We start from the raw sequence: 20,793 nt of genomic DNA on the forward strand, positions 1-20,793 counted from the left end.
GAAATGAATGAAAATGAAAACACAACAACCCAAAACCTTTGGGACACTGTAAAAGCAGTGCTAAGGGGAAGAATCATAGCAATACAGGCATACCTCAAGAAACAAGAAAAAAGTCAAATAAATAACCTAACTCTACACCTAAAGCAACTAGAAAAGGAAGAAATGAAGAACCCCAGGGTTAGTAGAAGGAAAGAAATCTTAAAAATTACAGCAGAAATAAATGCAAAAAAAAAAACAAGAGAGACCATAGCAAAATCAACAAAGCCAAAAGCTGGTTCTTTGAGAGGATAAATAAAATTGACAAACCATTAGCCAGACTCATCAAGAAACAAAGGGAGAAAAATCAAATCAACAAAATTAGAAATGAAAATGGAGAGATCACATCAGACAACAAAGAAATACAAAGAATCATAAGAGACTACTATCAGCAATTATATGCCAATAAAATGGACAGCTTGGAAGAAATGGACAATTTATTAGAAAAGTACAACTTTCCAAAACTGAACCAGGAAGAAATAGAAAATCTTAACACACCCATCACAAGCATGGAAATTGAAACTGTAATCTGAAATCTTCGGCAAACAAAAGCCCAAGTCCAGACAGCTTCACAGCTGAATTCTACCAAAAAATTTAGAGAAGAGCTAACACCTATCCTACTCAAACTCTTCCAGAAAATTGCAGAGGAAGGTAAACTTCCAAACTCATTCTATGAGGCCACCATCACCCTAATACCAAAACCAGACAAAGATGCCACAAGAAAAGAAAATTACAGGCCAATATCACTGATGAACATAGATGTAAAAATCCTTAACAAAATTCTAGCAATCAGAATCCAACAACACATTAAAAAGATCATACATCATGACCAAGTGGGCTTTATCCCAGGGATGCAAGGATTCTTCAATATCCACAAATCAATCAATGTAATACACCACATTAACAAATTGAAAAATAAAAACCATATGATTATCTCAATAGATGCAGAGAAAGCCTTTGACAAATTCAACATGCATGTATGATAAAAACCCTCCAGAAAGCAAGAATAGAAGGAACATACCTCAATATAATAAAAGCTACATATGACAAACCCTCAGCAAACATTATCCTCAATGGTGAAAAATTGAAAACATTTCCCCTTAAGTCAGGAACAAGATAAGGGTGCCCACTTTCACCAATACTATTCAACATATTTTTGGAAGTTTTGGCCACAGCAATCAGAGCAGAAAAAGAAATAAAAGGAATCCAAATTGGAAAAGAAGAATTAAAACTCTGTTTGCAGATGACATGATCCTCTATATAGAAAACCCTAAAGATTCCACCAGAAAATTACTAGAGCTAATCAATGAATACAGTAAAGTTGCAAGATATGAAATCAACACACAGAAATCCCTTGCATTCCTATACACTAATAATGAGAAAACAGAAAGAGAAATTAAGGAAACAATTCCATTCACCATTGCAACGAAAAGAATAAAATACTTAGGAATATATATACCTAAAGAAACTAAAGACCTATATATAGAAAACTATAAAACACTGGTGAAAGAAATCAAGGAGGACACTAATAGATGGAGAAATATACCATGTTCGTGGATCGGAAGAATCAACATAGTGAAAATGAGTATACTTCCCAAAGCAATCTATAGATTCAATGCAATCCCTATAAGCTACAGAGCTAGAACAAATAATTTCACAATTTGTACGGAAATACAAAAAACCTCAAATAGCCAAAGCAATCTTGAGAAAGAAGAATGGAACTGGAGGAATCAACCTACCTGACTTCAGGCTCTACTACAAAGCCACAGTCATCAAGACAGTATGGTACTGGCACAAAGACAGAAATATAGATCAATGGAACAAAACAGAAAGCCAGAGATAAATCCACGCACCTATGGACACCTTATCTTTGACAAAGGAAACAAGAATATACAATGGAGAAAAGACAATCTCTTTAACAAGCGGTACTGGGAAAACTGGTCAACCACTTGTAAAAGAATGAAACCAGAACACTTCTAACACCATACACAAAAATAAACTCAAAACGGATTAAAGATCTAAATGTAAGACCAGAAACTATAAAACTCCTAGAGGAGAACATAGGCAAAACACTCTCTGACATAAATCACAGCCGGATCCTCTATGAACCACCTCCCAGAATATTGGAAATAAAAGAAAAAATAAACAAATGGGACCTAATTAAAATTAAAAGCTTCTGCACAACAAAGGAAACTATAAGCAAGGTGAAAAGACAGCCTTCAGAATGGGAGAAAATAATAGCAAATGAAGCAACTGACAAAGAACTAATCTCAAAAATATACAAGCAACTCCTGCAGCTCAATTCCAGAAAAATAAATGACCCAATCAAAAAATGGGCCAAAGAACTAAACAGACATTTCTCCAAAGAAGACATACAGATGGCTAACAAACACATGAAAAGATGCTCAACATCACTCATTACCAGAGAAATGCAAATCAAACCACAATGAGGTACCATTTCACACCAGTCAGAATGGCTACTATCCAAAAGTCTACAAGCAATAAATGCTGGAGAGGGTGTGGAGAAAAGGGAACCCTCTTACACTGTTGGTGGGAATGCAAACTAGTACAGCCACTATGGAGAACAGTGTGGAGATTCCTTAAAAAACTGGAAATAGAACTGCCATATGACCCAGCTGGGCATACACACTGAGGAAACCAGAATTGAAAGAGACACATGTACCCCAATGCTCATCGCAGCACTGTTTATAACAGCCAGGACATGGAAGCAACCTAGATGTCCATCAGCAGACGAATGGATAAGAAAGCTGTGGTACATATACACAATGGAGTATTACTCAGCCATTAAAAAAGAATACATTTGAATCAGTTCTAATGAGGTGGATGAAACTGGAGCCTATTATACAGAGTGGAGTAAGCCAGAAAGAAAAACACCAATACAGTATACTAACACATATATATGGAATTTAGAAAGATGGTAACGATAACCCTGTATGCGAGACAGCATAACAGACACAGATGTATAGAACAGTCTTTTGGACTCTGTGGGAGAAGGCGAGGGTGGGATGATTTGGGAGAATGGCATTGAAACATGTATAATATCATAGGTGAAACAAATTGCCAGTCCAGGTTCGATGCATGATACAGGATGCTCAGGGCTGGTGCACTGGGATGACCCAGAGGGATGGTATGGGGAGGGAGGTGGGAGGAGGGTTCAGGATTGGGAACACGTGTACACCCGTGGCAGATTCATGTCAATGTATAGCAAAACCAATACAATATTTAAAGTAATTAGCCTCAAATTAAAATAAATTATATTAAAAAATGCTAATAAAATAATCTTATTTTTTAAACTAATTCATTTCAATCTTAATACTGCTTCTTGCAATATTTCCTAAAGAAAATATGATTAAGAAAAAGCATGTATGTCTAAATGATGAAATGTTATGTCATAACTGAATTTTGCTTTTTTTCAAGTTTTATGTAATAAAATAGGGGGGAGGACTAAAAGAGGTGAAAATAATACTGGGATGAGAAAATTTCTACCAAAAGGACAGCCGCACCCTATAACAGGCTGAGGAAGCAGCCCATCAAAAGGGAAGCAGATGATGGGGGTAAGGATGCTAACGTGTCTGACTGTGTTCAGAGGTGATTTTTCAGATGGGGTGGGGGTACAGAACATGTTGTTGAGTTAGTGATAAGAGCACAGAAAACCAGAATGAAGAAGCTTGCTCACCCAGAGGAATGGAAAAGTGATTATAATATGGTAAGAAGCTCAATCGTAAAAAGAATTTACCTAGTCACAGTAAACATAAATACTAAATTTCAATAAAACTCTGAGGGATTTCTGAGAGAACATGAAAAATGAATGTAAAAAGATACATGCACCCCCATGCTCACTGCAGCACTATCTACAACCACCAAGGCATGGAAACAGCCTAAGTGCCCACTGATGGATGAACGGATAAAGACGATGAGATACATATATACACCACAGCCATAAAAAAGACTGTGATCTTTCCATTTGTGACAAAATGGATGGACCTTAAAGGTATTATGCCAAGTGAAATAAGTCAGAGAAAGACAAATACTGTATGTTATCACTTACATGGAGAATCTATAAACAAACAACCCAAGTTCATAGATACAAAACAGATTGGTGGTTACCAGAGGCAGGGAGTTCAAGGGTGGAGAAAATGGGTGAAAAGAGTAAATAAGTCCTGGGGATGTAAGGTACAGCATGGTGACTCTAGTGAACAATACTGTATTTTTGAAGCTGTTGAGAGAATAGATCTTAAAAGTTCTCATTTGTATTAACTGTATGTGGTGATGGATGCTAACTGGACTTATTGTGGTGGTCATTTCACAATAAGTAAGAATTTTGAATCACTGCATTGTACAACTGAAACTAGTAAACTGTCAATTATACCTCAACTTTTAAAAATAACTGTGAGGGTGGAGGGGAGGGATAAATTAGGAGTTTGGGATTAGCAGATACACCCTACTACAGATAAAGCAGATAAATATAAATGCCAAGGACCTGCTGTATTGCATAGGGAGCTTTATTCAATATCTTATAGTAAACTGTAGGGCTGCCCAGGTGGCACTAGTGGTAAAGAACCTGCATGCCAGTGCAGGAGATGCCAGCAATGTGGGTTCAATCGCTGGGTTGGGAAGATGCCCTGGAGAAGGAAATGGCAACCCATTCCAGTATTCTTGCTTGGAGAATCACATGGACAGAGGAACCTGGAAGGCAATGGTCCATAGGGTCGCAAAGAGTCAGACACGACTGAAGTGGCTTAGCACTAGCACAATAAACTATAATGGAAAAAAATAGGAAAATACACACGTATAACAGAGTCACTTTGCTGTACACGGCTCAGATGGTAAAGAATCCACCTGCAATGCAGGAGACCTGGGTTCAGTTCCTGGGTTGGGAAGATCCCCAGGAGAAGGGCATGGCAACCCACTCCAATACTCTTGCCTGGAGAATCCCCATGGACAGAGGAGCTGGAGGGCTACAGTTCATGGAGTCGTGAAGGGTCAGACATGACTGAGTGACTAAGCACAGAAACTAACACAACATTTTAAGTCAGTTGTACTCCAGTACAAACACATTTTAAAGAAGTGAACTTAGAGGTGAGGTTTGGGGTGCAAGGAGAAAGCAGGGGTGTTACAAAGCTGAGGTACCATCAACTCTAATGGGGAGCTCATAGATCTGGCCTGAATTGAACGATCAAGGAGCAGGAATGGAAACATAATTATAGGAATAAGATTTTTTTTAATTTTAATAAGAGCTAAGAAAATAGTGTTTTGGGAAACACTATTTAACCCACACATGATATCATATTGGATTCGAGTGGAACCCAAATCCATTGAGACCTTGTATACAGAGACAAAAAAGGACACACACAGACTCAGGGAACAGACTAGCGAAGCCAGAGGCAGAGACGGTAGAGATGATGAGCAAACACCAGGAGCACCCGACGCTGCAAGAGGCCAGGCAGTTTCTCCCTAGAGCTTCGGGCGGGAGCTGTGGCCCCACCAACACCTCCAGAACTGGGAGAGAATGAATATCTGCTCCTCTAAGCTTCCTGGTCGCTTGTTACTATATCTACAGGAAATTGATATGCCATCACACACATTTTTCCTTCTTTTTATTATCAACCTATTTGCATCTGTATTTAAAGTTTTCTTATAAACAGCAAAAAAGTCAGTCTTTTTTTATCCTGAAATTCTTGCCTTTTCATTGGAAAGTTTAGGCTATTTACATTTAATTATAAAACGGCTTGGATTTAAGGCAGCCGTTTTGCTATTTGTTTTCCATTTGGTTCATCGTTTGTTTCCTCTTCTTTCTTTGAGCTTACTTGAAGTTTTGGGTTTTTGTTTTGTTTTGTTTTTGTTTTGCGATTTCAGCCTTATTTCCCTACTAGCTTTTTAGGTATCCCACTGTTTATTATTTTTCAGTGGTTTCTCTAGGGCTGCATTGTACAAAATGGTAGTCACTAGCCACCTGTGGCTATTAAATTTAAATTTTAAGCTAATTAGAATTAAGTGAGATTAAACCCAGTTCTTCAGAACAATATCCACATTCCAAGCATTCACTCCATGTTTCTGTCACTGAAGAAGATGCTGTTGGTGACCTATCACATGTATATGCATCACGACTACACTGCTTTATACACTGGAACTCTGGAGGGTGGTTCCTTCACCCAACCCTATCCTTTTCAACAGCTTCACATATTTCATCTGCATATACTATAAACTCACAATACACTGCAAGGAGATCAAATACGTCAATCCTAAAGGAAATCAACCCTGAATATTCATTGGAAGGATTGATGCTCAGGCTCCAATACTTTGGCCACCTGATGCAAAGAGCAGACTCATTGGAAAAGACCTCAATACTGGGAAAAATTGAGGGCAGGAGGAGAAGGGGGCAGCAGAGGATGAGATGGTTAGACAGCATCACCAACTCAATGGATGTGAATTTGAGCAAACTTTGGAAGACAGTGAAAGACAGAGGAGCCTGACATGCTGCAGTCCACGGGATCACAGAGTCAAACACAATGTGACTTTTCAAGATATCAAATTATAAATTGGTGATTTTTTTCTGTATTCCAGCACTTCCACTGTGCTGTGTTGCTGCCTTTTAACCTCCATTATCTCTGATGAAAAGCCAATATTTTCTATACATGTGTTTCCATGTGTTATTTTCTATACATAAGGTCTCTTTTCTTTGGCTACTTTTATGATTCTCTCTTTATTTTGAGACTTCAGCAGTTTGATCGTATGTGCCTGTGTGCATTTTTCTGTGTCATCCTGCATGTCATTGGAGAAGGAAATGGCAACCCACTCCAATGCTCTTGCCTGGAGAATCCCAGGGATGGGGGAGCCTGGTGGGCTGCGGTCTCTGGGGTCGCACAGAGTCAGACACGACCGAAGTGACTTAGCAGCAGCAGTAGCAGCATCCTGCATGTGACTCACGGGGTTCCTTGGATTTATTAGTGAATATCTTTGATCAAATTTCAGAAATTTGAGGCCACTATTTCTTCAAATATTGTTTCTGCCTTGTTTTTTTCCATTTTTTTCTAGGACTCTAATTACAATTATTTTAGATGAGATAATATTCATCAACAGGCCTCTGGGAATCTGCTCATTTCACCTCAATTGCTTCCTCCCACCCCACCTTGCAGATGAAATCATTTCTATACATCTACTTTCTAAGTCTTCAAATTGTTCTTTCATGTTCAACATGCTGTTAAGTACATCCAATGAATTTTTTATGTTATTGCACTTTTCTGTTTTAGTATTTCCATTTGCTCCCCTTCAACAGTTTCAATTTCTCTGCTGAGATTCTTCATCAGTTCATTTACCATGCCTACATCTTATTTGAAATCTTTGAGCATATTTGTAACATTACACAGATGCACAGGACACGCCCGAAGACAACAAATTATCCAGCCTCGAAGGTCAATAGTGCAGAGGCTGGCAAATCCTGCATCATAGGAAGTTAGGGCTCCACTTCCGCTTTGAATGGCTATATTTTTATAAAATTTATCATTGCATTATTTAATGAATCCTCTCAGACTATATATCAGACTAATCAAACAGAGCCCCAACCTGGGGGAGAGGAAGCCAAATTGGTCCTACCTCTTCTCTACAATTTTACTAAAGTTTCCAATGGAATGGTGTTAAAATGTTTATTAAAATGTTTAATGTTTATTAAAACATTAATAAAGTGCCACATTCATCAATTAAACATATATCCATACAAAGACATTAGACACACCCTTTCACTACATCCTAACCATTTGTTCTTAGGAAGTTCACAGGAAGACAAATTAAGAATGGAAAAATCCTGTCTGCAGCAGTGAAGATTACACAAGATTACATATTGTATCAACCTGCTGTGATGTTACATTTACTTGGACTCCCCTCATGGTTTCTATTTTCAGATTCATAATCAATCTTTGACATTAGAAATTGTTCATATATATAACCCAATGATTTTAAGTCACTTTAAAAACCTTAAACTTTACTAGCAGTTATATATAAATATTAAACATTTTATTCTAATTTATTCTATGCATAGATCACATAATCAAATTTTTCTAATTGCTGTTGAAGTGTGGGTAAGAAGTCGTTGTGACTTATGCATCATTTAACATGAACTTTATACTCACTAGAACAGCCTGTCTTATGACCTGTCAAACATGCATTGTCATCTGCTTGAACCACTGAAGACAAGAAGGTATTTAAAATCAAAATGGAGTAGCTCTGGTTCAGGAAAATGGAGCTGGGTGGCCACTGTGGATGTGGTTCCAGACACGTTTTTGGATCATTGAGAAACCTGAATTTTCTGAATTGTGTCAGACTCAAGGACACCACCAGCCTTTCTCAAAACAGTAGCTGCCGGTCACTGCCAGTTTCAACCTTCTGGTCTAAAGGTCTCCCCTTATAACTACGCAACCATTTCAGACCCTGACCAATCTGGTTGAGCAAACACCTTACTTCTTACCTTGTGCCTCAGCTGGTAAAGAATCTGCCTGCAATGCGGGAGACTTGGGTTCAATCCCTGGGTTGGGAAGATCCCCTGGAGAAGGGAAAGGTTACCCACTCCAGTATTCTGGCCTGGAGAATTCCATGGACTGTATAGTCTATGGGGTCGCAAAGAGTCAGACATGACTGAGCAACTTTCACTTTGACTTTTCACTTTCACTTACTTCTTACCAAATCCAGTTATCATTCTTGACACACAACCTATGTAATTGTGCGGGTTTTGTGTATGGATGTGAGAGTTGGACTATAAAGAAAGTTGAGCACCGAAGAATTGATGCTTTTGAACTATGGTGTTGGAGAAGACTCTTAAGAGTCCCTTGGACTTCAAGGAGATCCAACCAGTCCATCCTAAAGGAGATCAGTCCTGGGTGTTCATTGGTAGGACTGATGTTGAAGCTGAAACTCCAATGCTTTGGCTACCTGATGAGAAGAGCTGACTCATTTGAAAATACCCTGATGCTAGGAAAGATTGAGGGCAGGAGGAGAAGGGGACGACAGAGGATGAGATGGTTGGATGGCATCACCAACTCGATGGACATGGGTTTGGGTGAACTTCGGGAGTTGGTGATGGACAGGGAGGCCTGGCGTGCTGCGGTTCATGGGGTCACAGAGAGTCGGACACGACTGAGCGCCTGAATTGAACTGAACTGTCATTATTAGCTGCCCTCAGTTTGCAGCCCAGAGGAATACAATTCAAGTGCCCAGGCCTGTGTGGCATTAAACAGCCCAATTTGCTCTGTTAACAGGGACTCCTATTAGATATATTTACCTATCAATTATAACATCCCATGCCACTTTGATAAAAATTAGACTGTGTGTTATAGCAGGGTTCTTAAAAGCTCTGTCAAAATTTTCACATGTTGCAGAAGTCCTATAAGATGATGGACGTTATGTGAGAAATTAGGAGAAAATGGGGATCTTTCATGGATCTGAGGCGTGGAGAGAAGGCACGGGGTCTGGAAGTGCCTGGCTCCTCTCTGCATTACTTTGCAGATTAAAAATCGGATGCAGTATGCAATTCTGTATTCTTTTAGCAAATATAAACAGTACATGACAATTGTTGTTGTTGACAATTAGGTACCTGCTTTCAGTTTTTTACTAAGTGTAGAACTTGTTGAAAATAATGTCGAGATGGAAGGTGTAATAGTTTGAAGTGGGGGTCGAGAGTGTGCGGAGGTGTGTACACTAGCGTGTATGAGCAGCAGGGAAGGTGAAGGAGTGCGCAGATGTTAACACCGAGGGGTGAAGGAAAGTTACAGGGCTCAAAATAGCCTAGAGTTAAAACTCCCCTCCAGGTCCTCCCCACCATTCTATGCAAAACAAAGAACTCTCTCACTCGATGGAAAAAAAAATGGACATTAAGGTTGACTGCCCAGCTCCCAGCCGGTCCCAGCCTCTGGCCGATCTCCAGAATTCCTTGCCCCAGCTGTTTAAGAGGTAACTATTCCGAACAACCTTGGAGAACAGGCCCCCTTAAGATAGTAGATTTCTACATATAAGCCTATATATACTTACTCTTTTCTTGGGTTAGTGCAGCAGCTCACTAATCTGACTGCTGCCCCTTCTCGCCTCGTTAAGGGTGATCTGTTCTTGTAAAGTGCCTGTCTCCTATTTCCGAACCTCTCTTTCTCTAACTCCCTTACCCTACACGGGGAACTCAAGCTCTCAACGCTGGCATCCCACCCCGTTAGCCGGCTTTGCGTTCCTACTGCCTACTGCCAGAGATGAAACCCACGGAGAAGTTCTAAGGAAGGCAATGGCAGCTCTGGCCGATGGCGTCACCACCACGGCCAGGGTGGCATTGTTTGTAGCTTCGCGCCGGGCTGGGGCAGCAGTATTTACGGTAAGGAGGCCTGGCTAGGAGGCAGTACTTACGATAACGGGCGTGGTGGGGTGGGGGACTCGCCGGCGGTGGTATTTACGTTAGGAGCGCCGGGCCGGAAGCAGTAAATACGGTAACGGGGTAAGGGTAGGTGGCGGTACTTACGGTAACCGGGGCCGGGCTCGCGGCAGCCGGTCAGGCCAGAGGTCCTCTTTGTCAGGTGATCTCTGGCCAAAGAGGTAGCCAGCCCCTGAACCAGCGGCAAAGGCGGAATGGCCCTGGGGGACGGTGAGGGGCCGGGGCCCCGGCTCACCTGTGCGCCCCAGCCTGCCGGCCGCAGCGCCACGCCGGGTCCGCGCGCAGTCCCCTCCCGCCCCTCGGCGGGGGCTAGGGCGTGAGCCCCGAGGCCCGCGCCCCGCGCCCAGATGGGGCTATGCCACAGCCTCCGGCCGCTGCTCTTCGGGGACCCGGAGCCGCCCGTGGAGGGCGCGCGGTCCGACCTGAACCCGATGCCGGACTTGGACCTGGCCCCTGTCCGGACTCCGGCTCAAGAGAGGCGGCGGCGCACGGACCGGCAGCGCGCGGAGGAGCGCGAGGCCAGGCGGGTCAGCAAGAGCATCGACCGCCGACTCCGCGAGCAGAGGCGCGACCTGCGGCGGACGCACCGGCTGCTGCTGCTCGGTGGGTGCGGGGCGCTGAGCTGGGGGCGCACGGGGGGCGCGGAGAACTGGGCGCGGAGAGCAGGGCGCAAGGGGCGCACGGGAGGCGCGGGAAACCGGGCGCTGGGCGGCGCACACGCGGCGAGGGGCGCGCGCAGACCTGGTGGATTCGGTCTCGGGTCCTGAGCAGCTCTGACCGGCTAGCGTCCACCTGAGTGGGCCGCGAACGAGCTGCCGGGTGACTCTGCTCTTTTCCACACCTCGTCCTCCGGCCCGTGGCTCACGTGTTACGGACTGAGGGGCCGGCCCGGGGATCTCGCGCCCACTCGTTTCATCCCCACTGCGTTCCCCCGTGCGGGGCCTGGAGCATCTCACCTCCTCTGCTGCGGCAGCTGTTCGAAGCGCGCCTAGGAAAGCAGGTGCCGGAGGCCTCTACCGCGGGGTCGTCTTAGGGGGGCGGCGGGGGCGGGGGGCGGTGTGGCTTGTCAGCTTCTGAGAAATAATTTTACAGCCCGGAATACGGCCCTTCTGCCTCACTGAGTTGGCTTCAACCCTGGTGTCCTCAGAATCCCGCTCCTCCTTCAGATTCGTCCGCTGTGGCCCCTGCGCACAGGGAAGAGAACGCGACGCCGCCGGCGCAAAGGTGCAGAGCGCAGGGCCTGCGGGCGCTTGCAGCCGAAGCTGTAGCGAGCGGAACAGCCTTTACGGCGAACAACCCGGGGACGTGCGCTGTGACTCAAAGCCTGGGTCCCTGATGCTATTAATACTTGTGCCTTTTAAAGTTTAGGGAGAAAAAAAGTAAGACGTGGGCTTCTGACCCCCATTTTGTGAGCTCTAAAGAAGAATAATTGTTCTCTGCCCAGCGGCGCACAAAGAACCCAGCCTACGATGGAGGTAGATCCTGCTTACAAATGAAAGACTTTTCTTTAAGGACATCTAAATCTTCGGTTTGGAACGGCTCACCATTGCAATAATGAACAAGTAAAATGGCACAAACCTAGCTACTGTCTCCAGTGAAATATCTGAATTCGAATATAAAGGGAAACGTTTTTGGAGAATCAAAGAGCAAAAAATACAGAAGGGATCAGGTTACCTGAAAAGGGAAGAGGAGGCATCAGAAGCCGAGTTCTCATGTACACTGCTGACTTCCCCACAGGACACAGCAATGTTGCCAGAGGTCTGAAAATACTGAACGGTGATCCTAGACGCTCGCACCTCATTAAACCACTGTGGGCATATGCATATGTCTGTGTGTGTGTGTACCTGTGTCTATGTGAGGGGAAAATAGATTTTCAGATACATAATTGCTCAAAGGATATCCCCACCCACATATTTTTCCGGAAAGAAATCACTTAGAAATTACTCCAGCTAAATTTCTTTTCATGCACCAAATTAACTCAAAAAGGAGAGAATTGTGGTCTCAAGAAATAAGAGAAAACCAAATAAGGTCCAGAGTTCTGGCATCTTAATGTTTTAATGTGATTGTGCAGCCAAACAGAAACATTTAAAAGGATATGTGAAGCAAAAGATGCTCCATATAGAGAAAAAATTTAAATGCAGGTCCAGCGTTGCCCATCTTGAATTTTCAGAATAAGAGGGAAAATGTTTGATTTTCACCTGAAACCTCCTTATTGTTAACCATTGGCTCATATCTATAAAGGGCTTCCCAGGTGGCGCTAGTAGTAAAGAACCTGCCTGCCAATGCAGAAGTCAGAAGGGATGCAGGTTCAATCCCTGGGTCAGGAAGATCCCCTGGGGGAAGGGTATGGCAACTCACTCCAGTGTTCTAGCCTGGAGAATCCTGTGGACAGAGGAGCCTGAGAGGCTACAGTCCGTGGGGTCTCAAAAAGTCAGACATGACTGAGCAACTGAGCACACACACATTAATAAAGCACAATCTCCATGCCTGATTCGGCCCATGAGCCACTGCCAACAAAAACACAGATGACAAGACTGGGTGTGGGGTCAAAATACGTTGTCTGTCTGAACACCCAGCAATCAAAGCTGGATCCCCACCCTACAAGTGTACCTTTCAGCTGCTGAACTCATAGTCATGACATAGTTATTGTTGTTCGGTTGCTCAGTCGTGTCCAACTCTTTGCAACCACGTGGACTGTAGCACACCAGGTCTCCCTGCCTCTCACTATAATCGATGTCCCACACCATAGTAGGCGCCACTTTACATTCTGATTGGAAAAGTATTCATTTGATGTTATCCATTTTCCAGATACCATTCAAATTAAAAATGGACAACTATGAGTAGGATTCGTGTTTTCTGCCTCCTTCAATTATCTCCTGCTATTTTCCTGTGTGTATGGTCTTTCTCCACCAGCAATACATCTTTCTAGAAGGAGGCCATCTCTGTGGGACGTTTACTGTCATCGCCTTGTACTTGGCTGTTGGGATAAACCAGAACTCTGGCTTGACCCCCATCCATGTCTAGTTCCTCTAAAAGGGAGTACTTGGTGAAATCACAGAAAAACAATGTTCTCCAGTGGGGGTGGTGGGTGGGGGTGGATCACTTTTTTTTTTTATAAATACCTTAATTGTAACGATACAGTGACCCTGCTTCCCAGGTGGCATTAGTGGTAAAGAACCCACCTGCCAGTGCAGGAGACATAAGAGCACAGGTTCCATCCCTGGGTCAGGAAGATCCCCTGGAGGAGGGCATGGCAACCCACTCCAGTATTCTTGCCTGAAGAATCCCATGGACAGAGGAGTCTGGTGGGCTACAGTCCATGGGGTCACAAAGAGTCAGACAGGACTGAAGCGGCTTAGCACACACACACACACACACAGTGACCAAGATGGCGATTGGTTCTTGAGTCGTGCAGTGGACATGAGCTGGGTGGATGCTCAGGACACCTCCTTTTCAGTGTGCTGCCTTGTCCCGCCCCGGCCCACTGGAGCCCCGTGGGCTTTGACATCAGGAGAAATTCCAGATGCTCTGGCTGTGCCTCGCTTTTCCAGACCCACACGCTCACAGCATGTCCTTACAGCCTGGAGGGGCTGCACTCACAGCCCTGTCTCAGTCTCTTGTATAAACCATCACCCATAACCTCAGACACAGAGCTCCACATTTCCATAGGTGAAGCAAGACTCAGGCAGCAGGTGTGGCTGAGGGACGGCGCAGAAAGAACAAGCAGGGGGACTGTGGGCCTCCGGGGCAAGGGTGGATGGACCCTGAACCCACACCCGCAGCCAGAATGAAGCACAGCCCTGGAGGGCATGAGTTGGAATTAATCCACCATTTGATGTGGGGTCGCCTGTGTTCAGAAGGATGTTGGGCTGTGTTTTGGGACACTCACCTGCCCAGAGGTCAGCAGAGAGGTGTCCCCATGGTGTTGTGCGGAGACAAGAACACCAGCACCATCACCCCAGTCCATGGGCACTGCATGTGCAGGACGGAGTGGGGCCTGGGAGAGGGAGACGGTGTGGAGGTCACCGAAACATCAAAGTACACTCGTTGAATAGATTTATTTTAAAAGTGGATCAGGGGTTCTGGGTTTTTTTCCATTTTGAGGGGCTTGTCAGAGAATGGTGTATTAACGTTGCACTTGGGGCAGATGCAGAGCAAAATGCCAGCACGTTTTCCACCATCAGAACTCACCTCTGCCCCCATGGTCCAGTCCCAAAGCCCCAGCAACCTCTGTGGTGTCCCCCCAGGGGATGAGAGCAGTCTCTCTCATTTGGTTGTTAGAGATTTTCACATACGAGAAAATTCTGTGTGCTGGGAAAAATCAGCAAAGCCCCGAGGCGGGGAGGTGGCTATTTTCTGTCTGTCCTTCCCTCCCAGGCCAGGAAGGATGGTGATGTAATCCGCTGTCTCGGAAGCTCTGAAGTAACTGGTACTTTAGAGTCATTTCTTAATGTAAGCGCATCCTGCACTCCAGCCAGCCATTGATTGGTGCCACCTGGCCTGAGAGGCAACGGAGACGCAGCTGTTCTGATGCACTAATGGAGGATGTGTGTTCAATACTCAGACCCACTTCCCCTCTGGCAAGTGGTGTTTTCTCAGAAGAAACAGCTCCCCTTTGGGCTTAGGCACAATAATGAGCTTGGACGGGCTCATTATTGAAGGCCAGGGTCACTGGTCCCACTCAGCCGTGGCCTCAGTGTAGCATGATCTGGTAAGTGTGGAGCTGAAAGCATCCAGGGAGGCGGGCTTCAGCGATGCCACTGCGCCCCAGGGCGGGCCCCCTGCCCATTTATCTGTGACCTGAATTTCTGTGTGTCAGCCTGGGAGCAAACAGTACCCAATTCCATCAAGTGCAGCTGAGTGTTCACTTAGGAAAACAGAGGACAGGTTTCTATGGTGACCTCCATATCCTGCAAGTCAACCCACCACCCAAAGACTGTGGTCACAGCCTGAGTCACACCATGGTCACTGCCATCAGGAATCCACAGGGAACTGGTTCCAGGGCCCTTCCAGACACCAAAACCTGAGGATGCCCAAGTCCCTTGTATAAAATGGCCTTTCAGTCTGCCCCCAACATCTGTACTCAAAGACAGAGCCTTGAAAAGGCTAATTAAAATAAGGTCTTCCCTGGTGGTGCAGTTGATGAGAATCCACCTGCCAGTGCAGGGGACATGGGTTCCATCCCTGGTCTGGGAAGATTCCCCAAGCCTTGGGGCCACTAGGCCCATGTGCCACAACAACTGAGCCCAAGGGATGCAGCTACGAAGCCGATGCAGCTAGAGCCTGCTCTCCGCTACAAAAGAAGCCACCACAATGCAAAGCCCACGCACCACAACAAAAAGCAGCCCCTGCTACTCTAGTAGCAACTAGAGAAAACCCCCATAAATCAAAGAAGACCCAGCACAGCCAAAAATAATAAGTAAAATGAGGTCGTTAGGGTGGACTCTGATCCAGCCTGATGGGTATCCTTATATATCCTACTATAAAGAAGAAATTTGGACACAGACATGACACAGGGATGACCATGTGAAGACACAGGGAGAAGCCGGTGGGTGTCTGCAAGCCAAGGAGAGAGGCCTCTAGAGGAACCAGCCCTGCCAGCACCTCCCTCTTGGACCTTCCAGCCTCTCGAACTTTGAGAAAATTCATTCCTGTTGTCTTTGATAAAAGACACTGACTTCCTTGTATTTCCTTCTGTTTCTGCTGTGAGGCAAAAGAGGACAGGGTCAAGTAGCAAACTTTTCTTTTTTCTTAGGAGGTTACTTTGTTTTAGTATTTTTTTTTAATTGAGATACAGTTGACAGAAAACTTAGTTGTAGGTGTACAACAAAATGATTTGATATTTGTCTATATTGTGAAGTAATCACAATAAGTCTAGTTAACACCCATCACCACACATAGCTACCTAAAAAGTTGTGTGCAAAGAGGACTTTTAAGATCTTTCTTAGCAGCTTTCAAGTACACAGCACAGTGTTACTAACTGTAGTCACGTGCTGTGCACTGCATCCTGGGACTTTGTTTCATAACTCAGGGTTTATACCCTTCATCTCCCCCCGATTTCTCAAGGCCCACTCCCCCCTGCCTGTGGGTAGACCTGCCACACCACACAGTCTGTGCCACCTGCTCGCAGGCCCCTTGGCTTCCCCTGCCCTCTACCCTGGAATCCTCTCCCCGACACCACTGAGTGTCCTGTTCACCCTCAGTTTCAAAGGTCGTCTCCAGTGTCACCTCTTCCAAGACTTTCCTGATCCCCTCTATCAGCAGAGTCCCCTCATTTTATATGTAATTCCCTTAGAATACTTTTTTACCTTCTATTTAGACATAAGTTTAGCTGAAATCCACCATCAGATTACATCCTACGAGAGTCACCAACGTTGCACATCTTTTCACCTGTGGAACTGGCCATTTATAAGTCTTCCTTAGAGATATGTCTGTTCAAATACTTTGTTCCTTTTTTAACTGGGTTGTCTTTTGTTGTGTTGTAGTAGTAGCAACACAACAATTTAAGTAATAGCCTCTTCAATATTCCAGCTTCTGGAGCCTATTGTTCTTAACCGCAGATAACTGCGCCTGCGGTCCTAACCTGCGGGGCTCTCTGTTCAATAGAGAATGCCACGTTTTGCCTCAGGTCGTTCCTGAGGCGGCCGCCAGGTGGCGCGGCGGCGCGGGAAACCTGATGAATGCGGGGCGGCCGCTCCCAAACCATGGTCCTCACTGCCTGCCCTCCAGTAACAGGGAAACCGGCTGGATCTGAGCTCCCAGGTGTGAACGGTGATGCTGGGAGAGAGATGAAGGCGATGGATGGCCGACCAGTGGCAGAGCTGGGCCCGGAGGCGGGAAACCCATTGACCGGGCTCTTACCTGCACACACCCGCGCACACCTCCACACAGCAGCATCCATCCTCCAGTGTTGGTGGATCCTCCAGCAGCCCCTCCTTGGTGCGGTCCCTTGTCTCTCTAATGGGAATAACTGCTCTGTGTGCCCATGCGAGACTGTACATCCCCAGACAGGTCATGCCCCTGTCCTTTCTGCACGACTGCTCCTGTCCTCTCTGTCCCAGGCAGGGCATCTCACCTCCAGGTTGGTCTGTCATCAGTTCTCCACGTAAAACTGGCCTGGTCTCTGCCATGCTTCTAACAAGTATGACCTCTGGCTGGCCTGTGGATAAATAATCACCCCTAAGGGTAAAGAGTTGGACACGACTGAGCAACTGAACTGAACTGAAGAGAACCCACAACCCAACAGTGTGAGTCCTGTCTCCTTAGGCAGCACCCAGCATGGGGTCAGCACTGCATAAGCACCTGGGGAGACAGATGATAAATTGCACGCAAATGAAACCCAACAGGGAGGAAGAAAAGGAACCAAGAACTGAGAGGGTTCTCACTTCTCAATGACTGATAATGTTTCCCTTCTCCCCGCTTTATCTCTTTCTTATTGGCATCAGTTCAGTTCAGTCACTCAGTCAGGTCCGACTCTTTGCAACCCCATGGACTGCAGCATGCCAGTCTTCCCTGTCCATCACCATCTCCTGGAGTTTACTAAAACTCATGTCCATCAAGTTGGTGATGCCATCCATCTTATCCTCTGTGGTCCCCTTCTCCTCCTGCCTTCAATCTTTCCCAGCATCAGGGCCTTTTCAAATGAGTCAGTTCTTCACATCAGGTGGACAAAATATGGGAGTTTCAGCTTCAACATCAGTCCTTCCAATGAATATTCAGGACTGATTTCCTTTAGGATGGAATGGTTGGATCTCCTTGCACTCTAAGGGGCTCTCAAAAGTCTTCTCCAACACCACAGTTCAAAAGCATCAGTTCTTCGGCACTCAGCTTTCTTTATAGTCCAACTCTCACATCCATACATGACTACTGGAAAAACCATAGCCTTGGCTAGACGGATCTTTGTTGGCAAAGTAATGTCTCTGCTTTTTAATATGCTGCCTAGGTTTGTCATAACTTTCCTTCCAAGGAGTATGCGTCTTTTAATTTCATGGCTCCGGTCACCATCTGCAGTGATTTTGGATCCCCAAAAAAGAAAGTCTGTCACTGTTTCCACTGTTTCCCCATCTATTAGCCATGAAGTGATGGAACCAGATGCCATGATCTTAGTTTTCTGAATGTTGAGCTTTAAGCCAACTTTTTCACTCTCCTCTTTCACTTTCATCAAGAGGCTCTTTAGTTCTTCATTGCTTTCTGCTGTGAGGGTGGTGTCACCTGCATATCTGAGGTTACTGATATTTCTCCCAGCAATCTTGATTCCAGCTTGGGCTTCATCCAGTCCAGCATTTCTTATGATGTATTCTGCATATAAGTTAAATAAGCAGGGTAACAATATACAACCTTGACGTACTCCTTTCCCTATTTGGAACCAGCCTGTTTTTCCATGCCCAGTTCTAACTGTTGCTTCCTGACCTGCATACAGATTTCTCAAGGGGCAGGTCAGGTGGTCTGGTATTCCCAACTCTTGAAGAATTTTCCACAGTTTGTTGTGATCCACACAGTCAAAGGCTTTGACATAGTCAATAAAGCAGAAATAGATGTTTTTCTGAAACTCTCTTGCTTTTTCAATGATCCAACAGATGTTAACAATTTGATCTCTGCTTCCTCTGCCTTTTCTAAATCCAGCTTGAACATCAGGAAGTTCATGGTTCACGTACTGTTGAAGCCTGGCTTAGAGAATTTTGAGCATTACTTTGCTAGTGTGTGAGATGAGTGCAATTGTGCAGTAGTTTGAGCATTCTTTGGCATTGCCTTTCTTTAGGATTGGAATGAAAACTGACCTTTTCCAGTCCTGTGGCCAATGCTGAGTTTTCCAAATTTGCTGGCATATTGAGTGCAGTACTTTCACAGCATCATCTTTCAGGATTTGAAATAGCTCAACAGGAATTCCATCACCTCCACTAGCTTTGTTCATAGTGATGCTTCCCAAGGTCCAGTTGACTTCTCATTCCAGGATGTTTGGCTCCAGGTGCATGATCATATCATTGTGATTATCTGGGTCATGAAGATCTTTTTTGTATAGTTCTTCTATGTAGTCTTGCCACCTCTTCTTAATATCTTCTGCTTCTGTTAGGTCCCTTCCATTTCTGTCCCTCATTGTGCCCATCTTTGCATGAAATGTTCCCTTGGTATCTCTAATTTTCTTGAAGAGATCTCTAGTCTTTCCCATTCTGTTGTTTTCCTCTATTTCCTTGCACTGATCACTGAGGAAGGCGTTCTTCTCCCTCCTTGCTATTCTTTGGAACTCTGCATTCAAATGGGTGTATCTTTCCTTTTCTCCTTTGCCTTTCGCTTCTCTTCTTTTCACAGCTATTCTAAGGCCTCCTCAGACAACCATTTTGCATTTTTGCATTTCTTTTTCTTGGGAATCGTCTTGATCCCTGCCTCCTGTTCAGTTCAGTTCAGTTCAGTCGCTCAGTCGGGTCCGACTCTTTGTGACCCCATGAATTGCAGCACGCCAGGCCTCCCTGTCCATCACCAACTCCTGGAGTTCACTTAAACTCACATCCATCGAGTCGGTGATGCCATCCAGCCATCTCATCCTCTGTCGTTCCCTTCTCCTCCTGCCCCCAACCCCTCCCAACATCAGAGTCTTTTCCAATGAGTCAACTCTTCGCATGATGTGGCCAAAGTACTGGAGTTTCAGCTTTAGCATCATTCCTTCCAAAGAAATCCCAGGACTGATCTCCTTTAGAATGGACTCGTTGTATCTCCTTGCACTCCAAGGGACTCTCAGGAGTCTTCTCCAACACCACAGTTCAAAAGCATCAATTCTTCGGCACTCAGCTTTCTTCACAGTCCAACTCTCACATCCATACATGACCACTGGAAAAACCATAGCGTTGACTAGATGGACCTTTGTTGGCAAAGTAATGTCTCTGCTTTTCAATATGCTATCTAGGTTGGTCATAACTTTCCTTCCAAGGAGTAGGCGTCTTTTAATTTCATGGCTGCAGTCACCATCTGCAGTGATTTTGGAGCCCAACCTCTGTCCATAGTTCTTCAGGCACTCTTTCTATCAGATCTAATGCCTTGAATCTATTTCTCACCTCCACTGTATAATCATAAGGGATTTGATTTAGGTCATACCTGAATGGTCTAGTGGTTTTCCCTACTTTCTTCAACTTAAGTCTGAATTTGAAAATAAGGATTTCATGATCTGAGCCACAGCTCCTGGTCTTGTTTTTGCTGACTGTATAGAGTTTCTCCATCTTTGGCTACAAAGAATATAATCAATCTGATTTAAGTATCTGGTGATGTCCATGTGTACAGTCTTCTCTTGTGTTGTTGGAAGAGGGTGTTTGCTATGACCTGTGTGTTCCTTTGGCAAAACTCTA

General features: G+C 44.9%; 1 protein-coding gene across 1 annotated transcript in view; it reads left to right on the top strand.

The window, feature by feature from the left end:
• Positions 1 to 10,485: 10,485 nt before the first annotated feature.
• GNAL (G protein subunit alpha L) overlaps positions 10,486 to 20,793 on the top strand; it is a 71,073-nt gene continuing 60,765 nt past the window's right edge. Inside the window, exon 1 of the mRNA XM_027526284.1 lies at positions 10,486 to 11,062. Within this exon, the coding sequence (XP_027382085.1) occupies positions 10,807 to 11,062 (256 nt within the window). The 5' untranslated portion in view covers positions 10,486 to 10,806. The remainder of the gene's footprint in view (positions 11,063 to 20,793) is intronic.

Source organism: Bos indicus x Bos taurus, chromosome 24, assembly GCF_003369695.1.
Source record: "Bos indicus x Bos taurus breed Angus x Brahman F1 hybrid chromosome 24, Bos_hybrid_MaternalHap_v2.0, whole genome shotgun sequence".
Taxonomy (NCBI): Eukaryota; Metazoa; Chordata; class Mammalia; order Artiodactyla; family Bovidae; genus Bos; species Bos indicus x Bos taurus.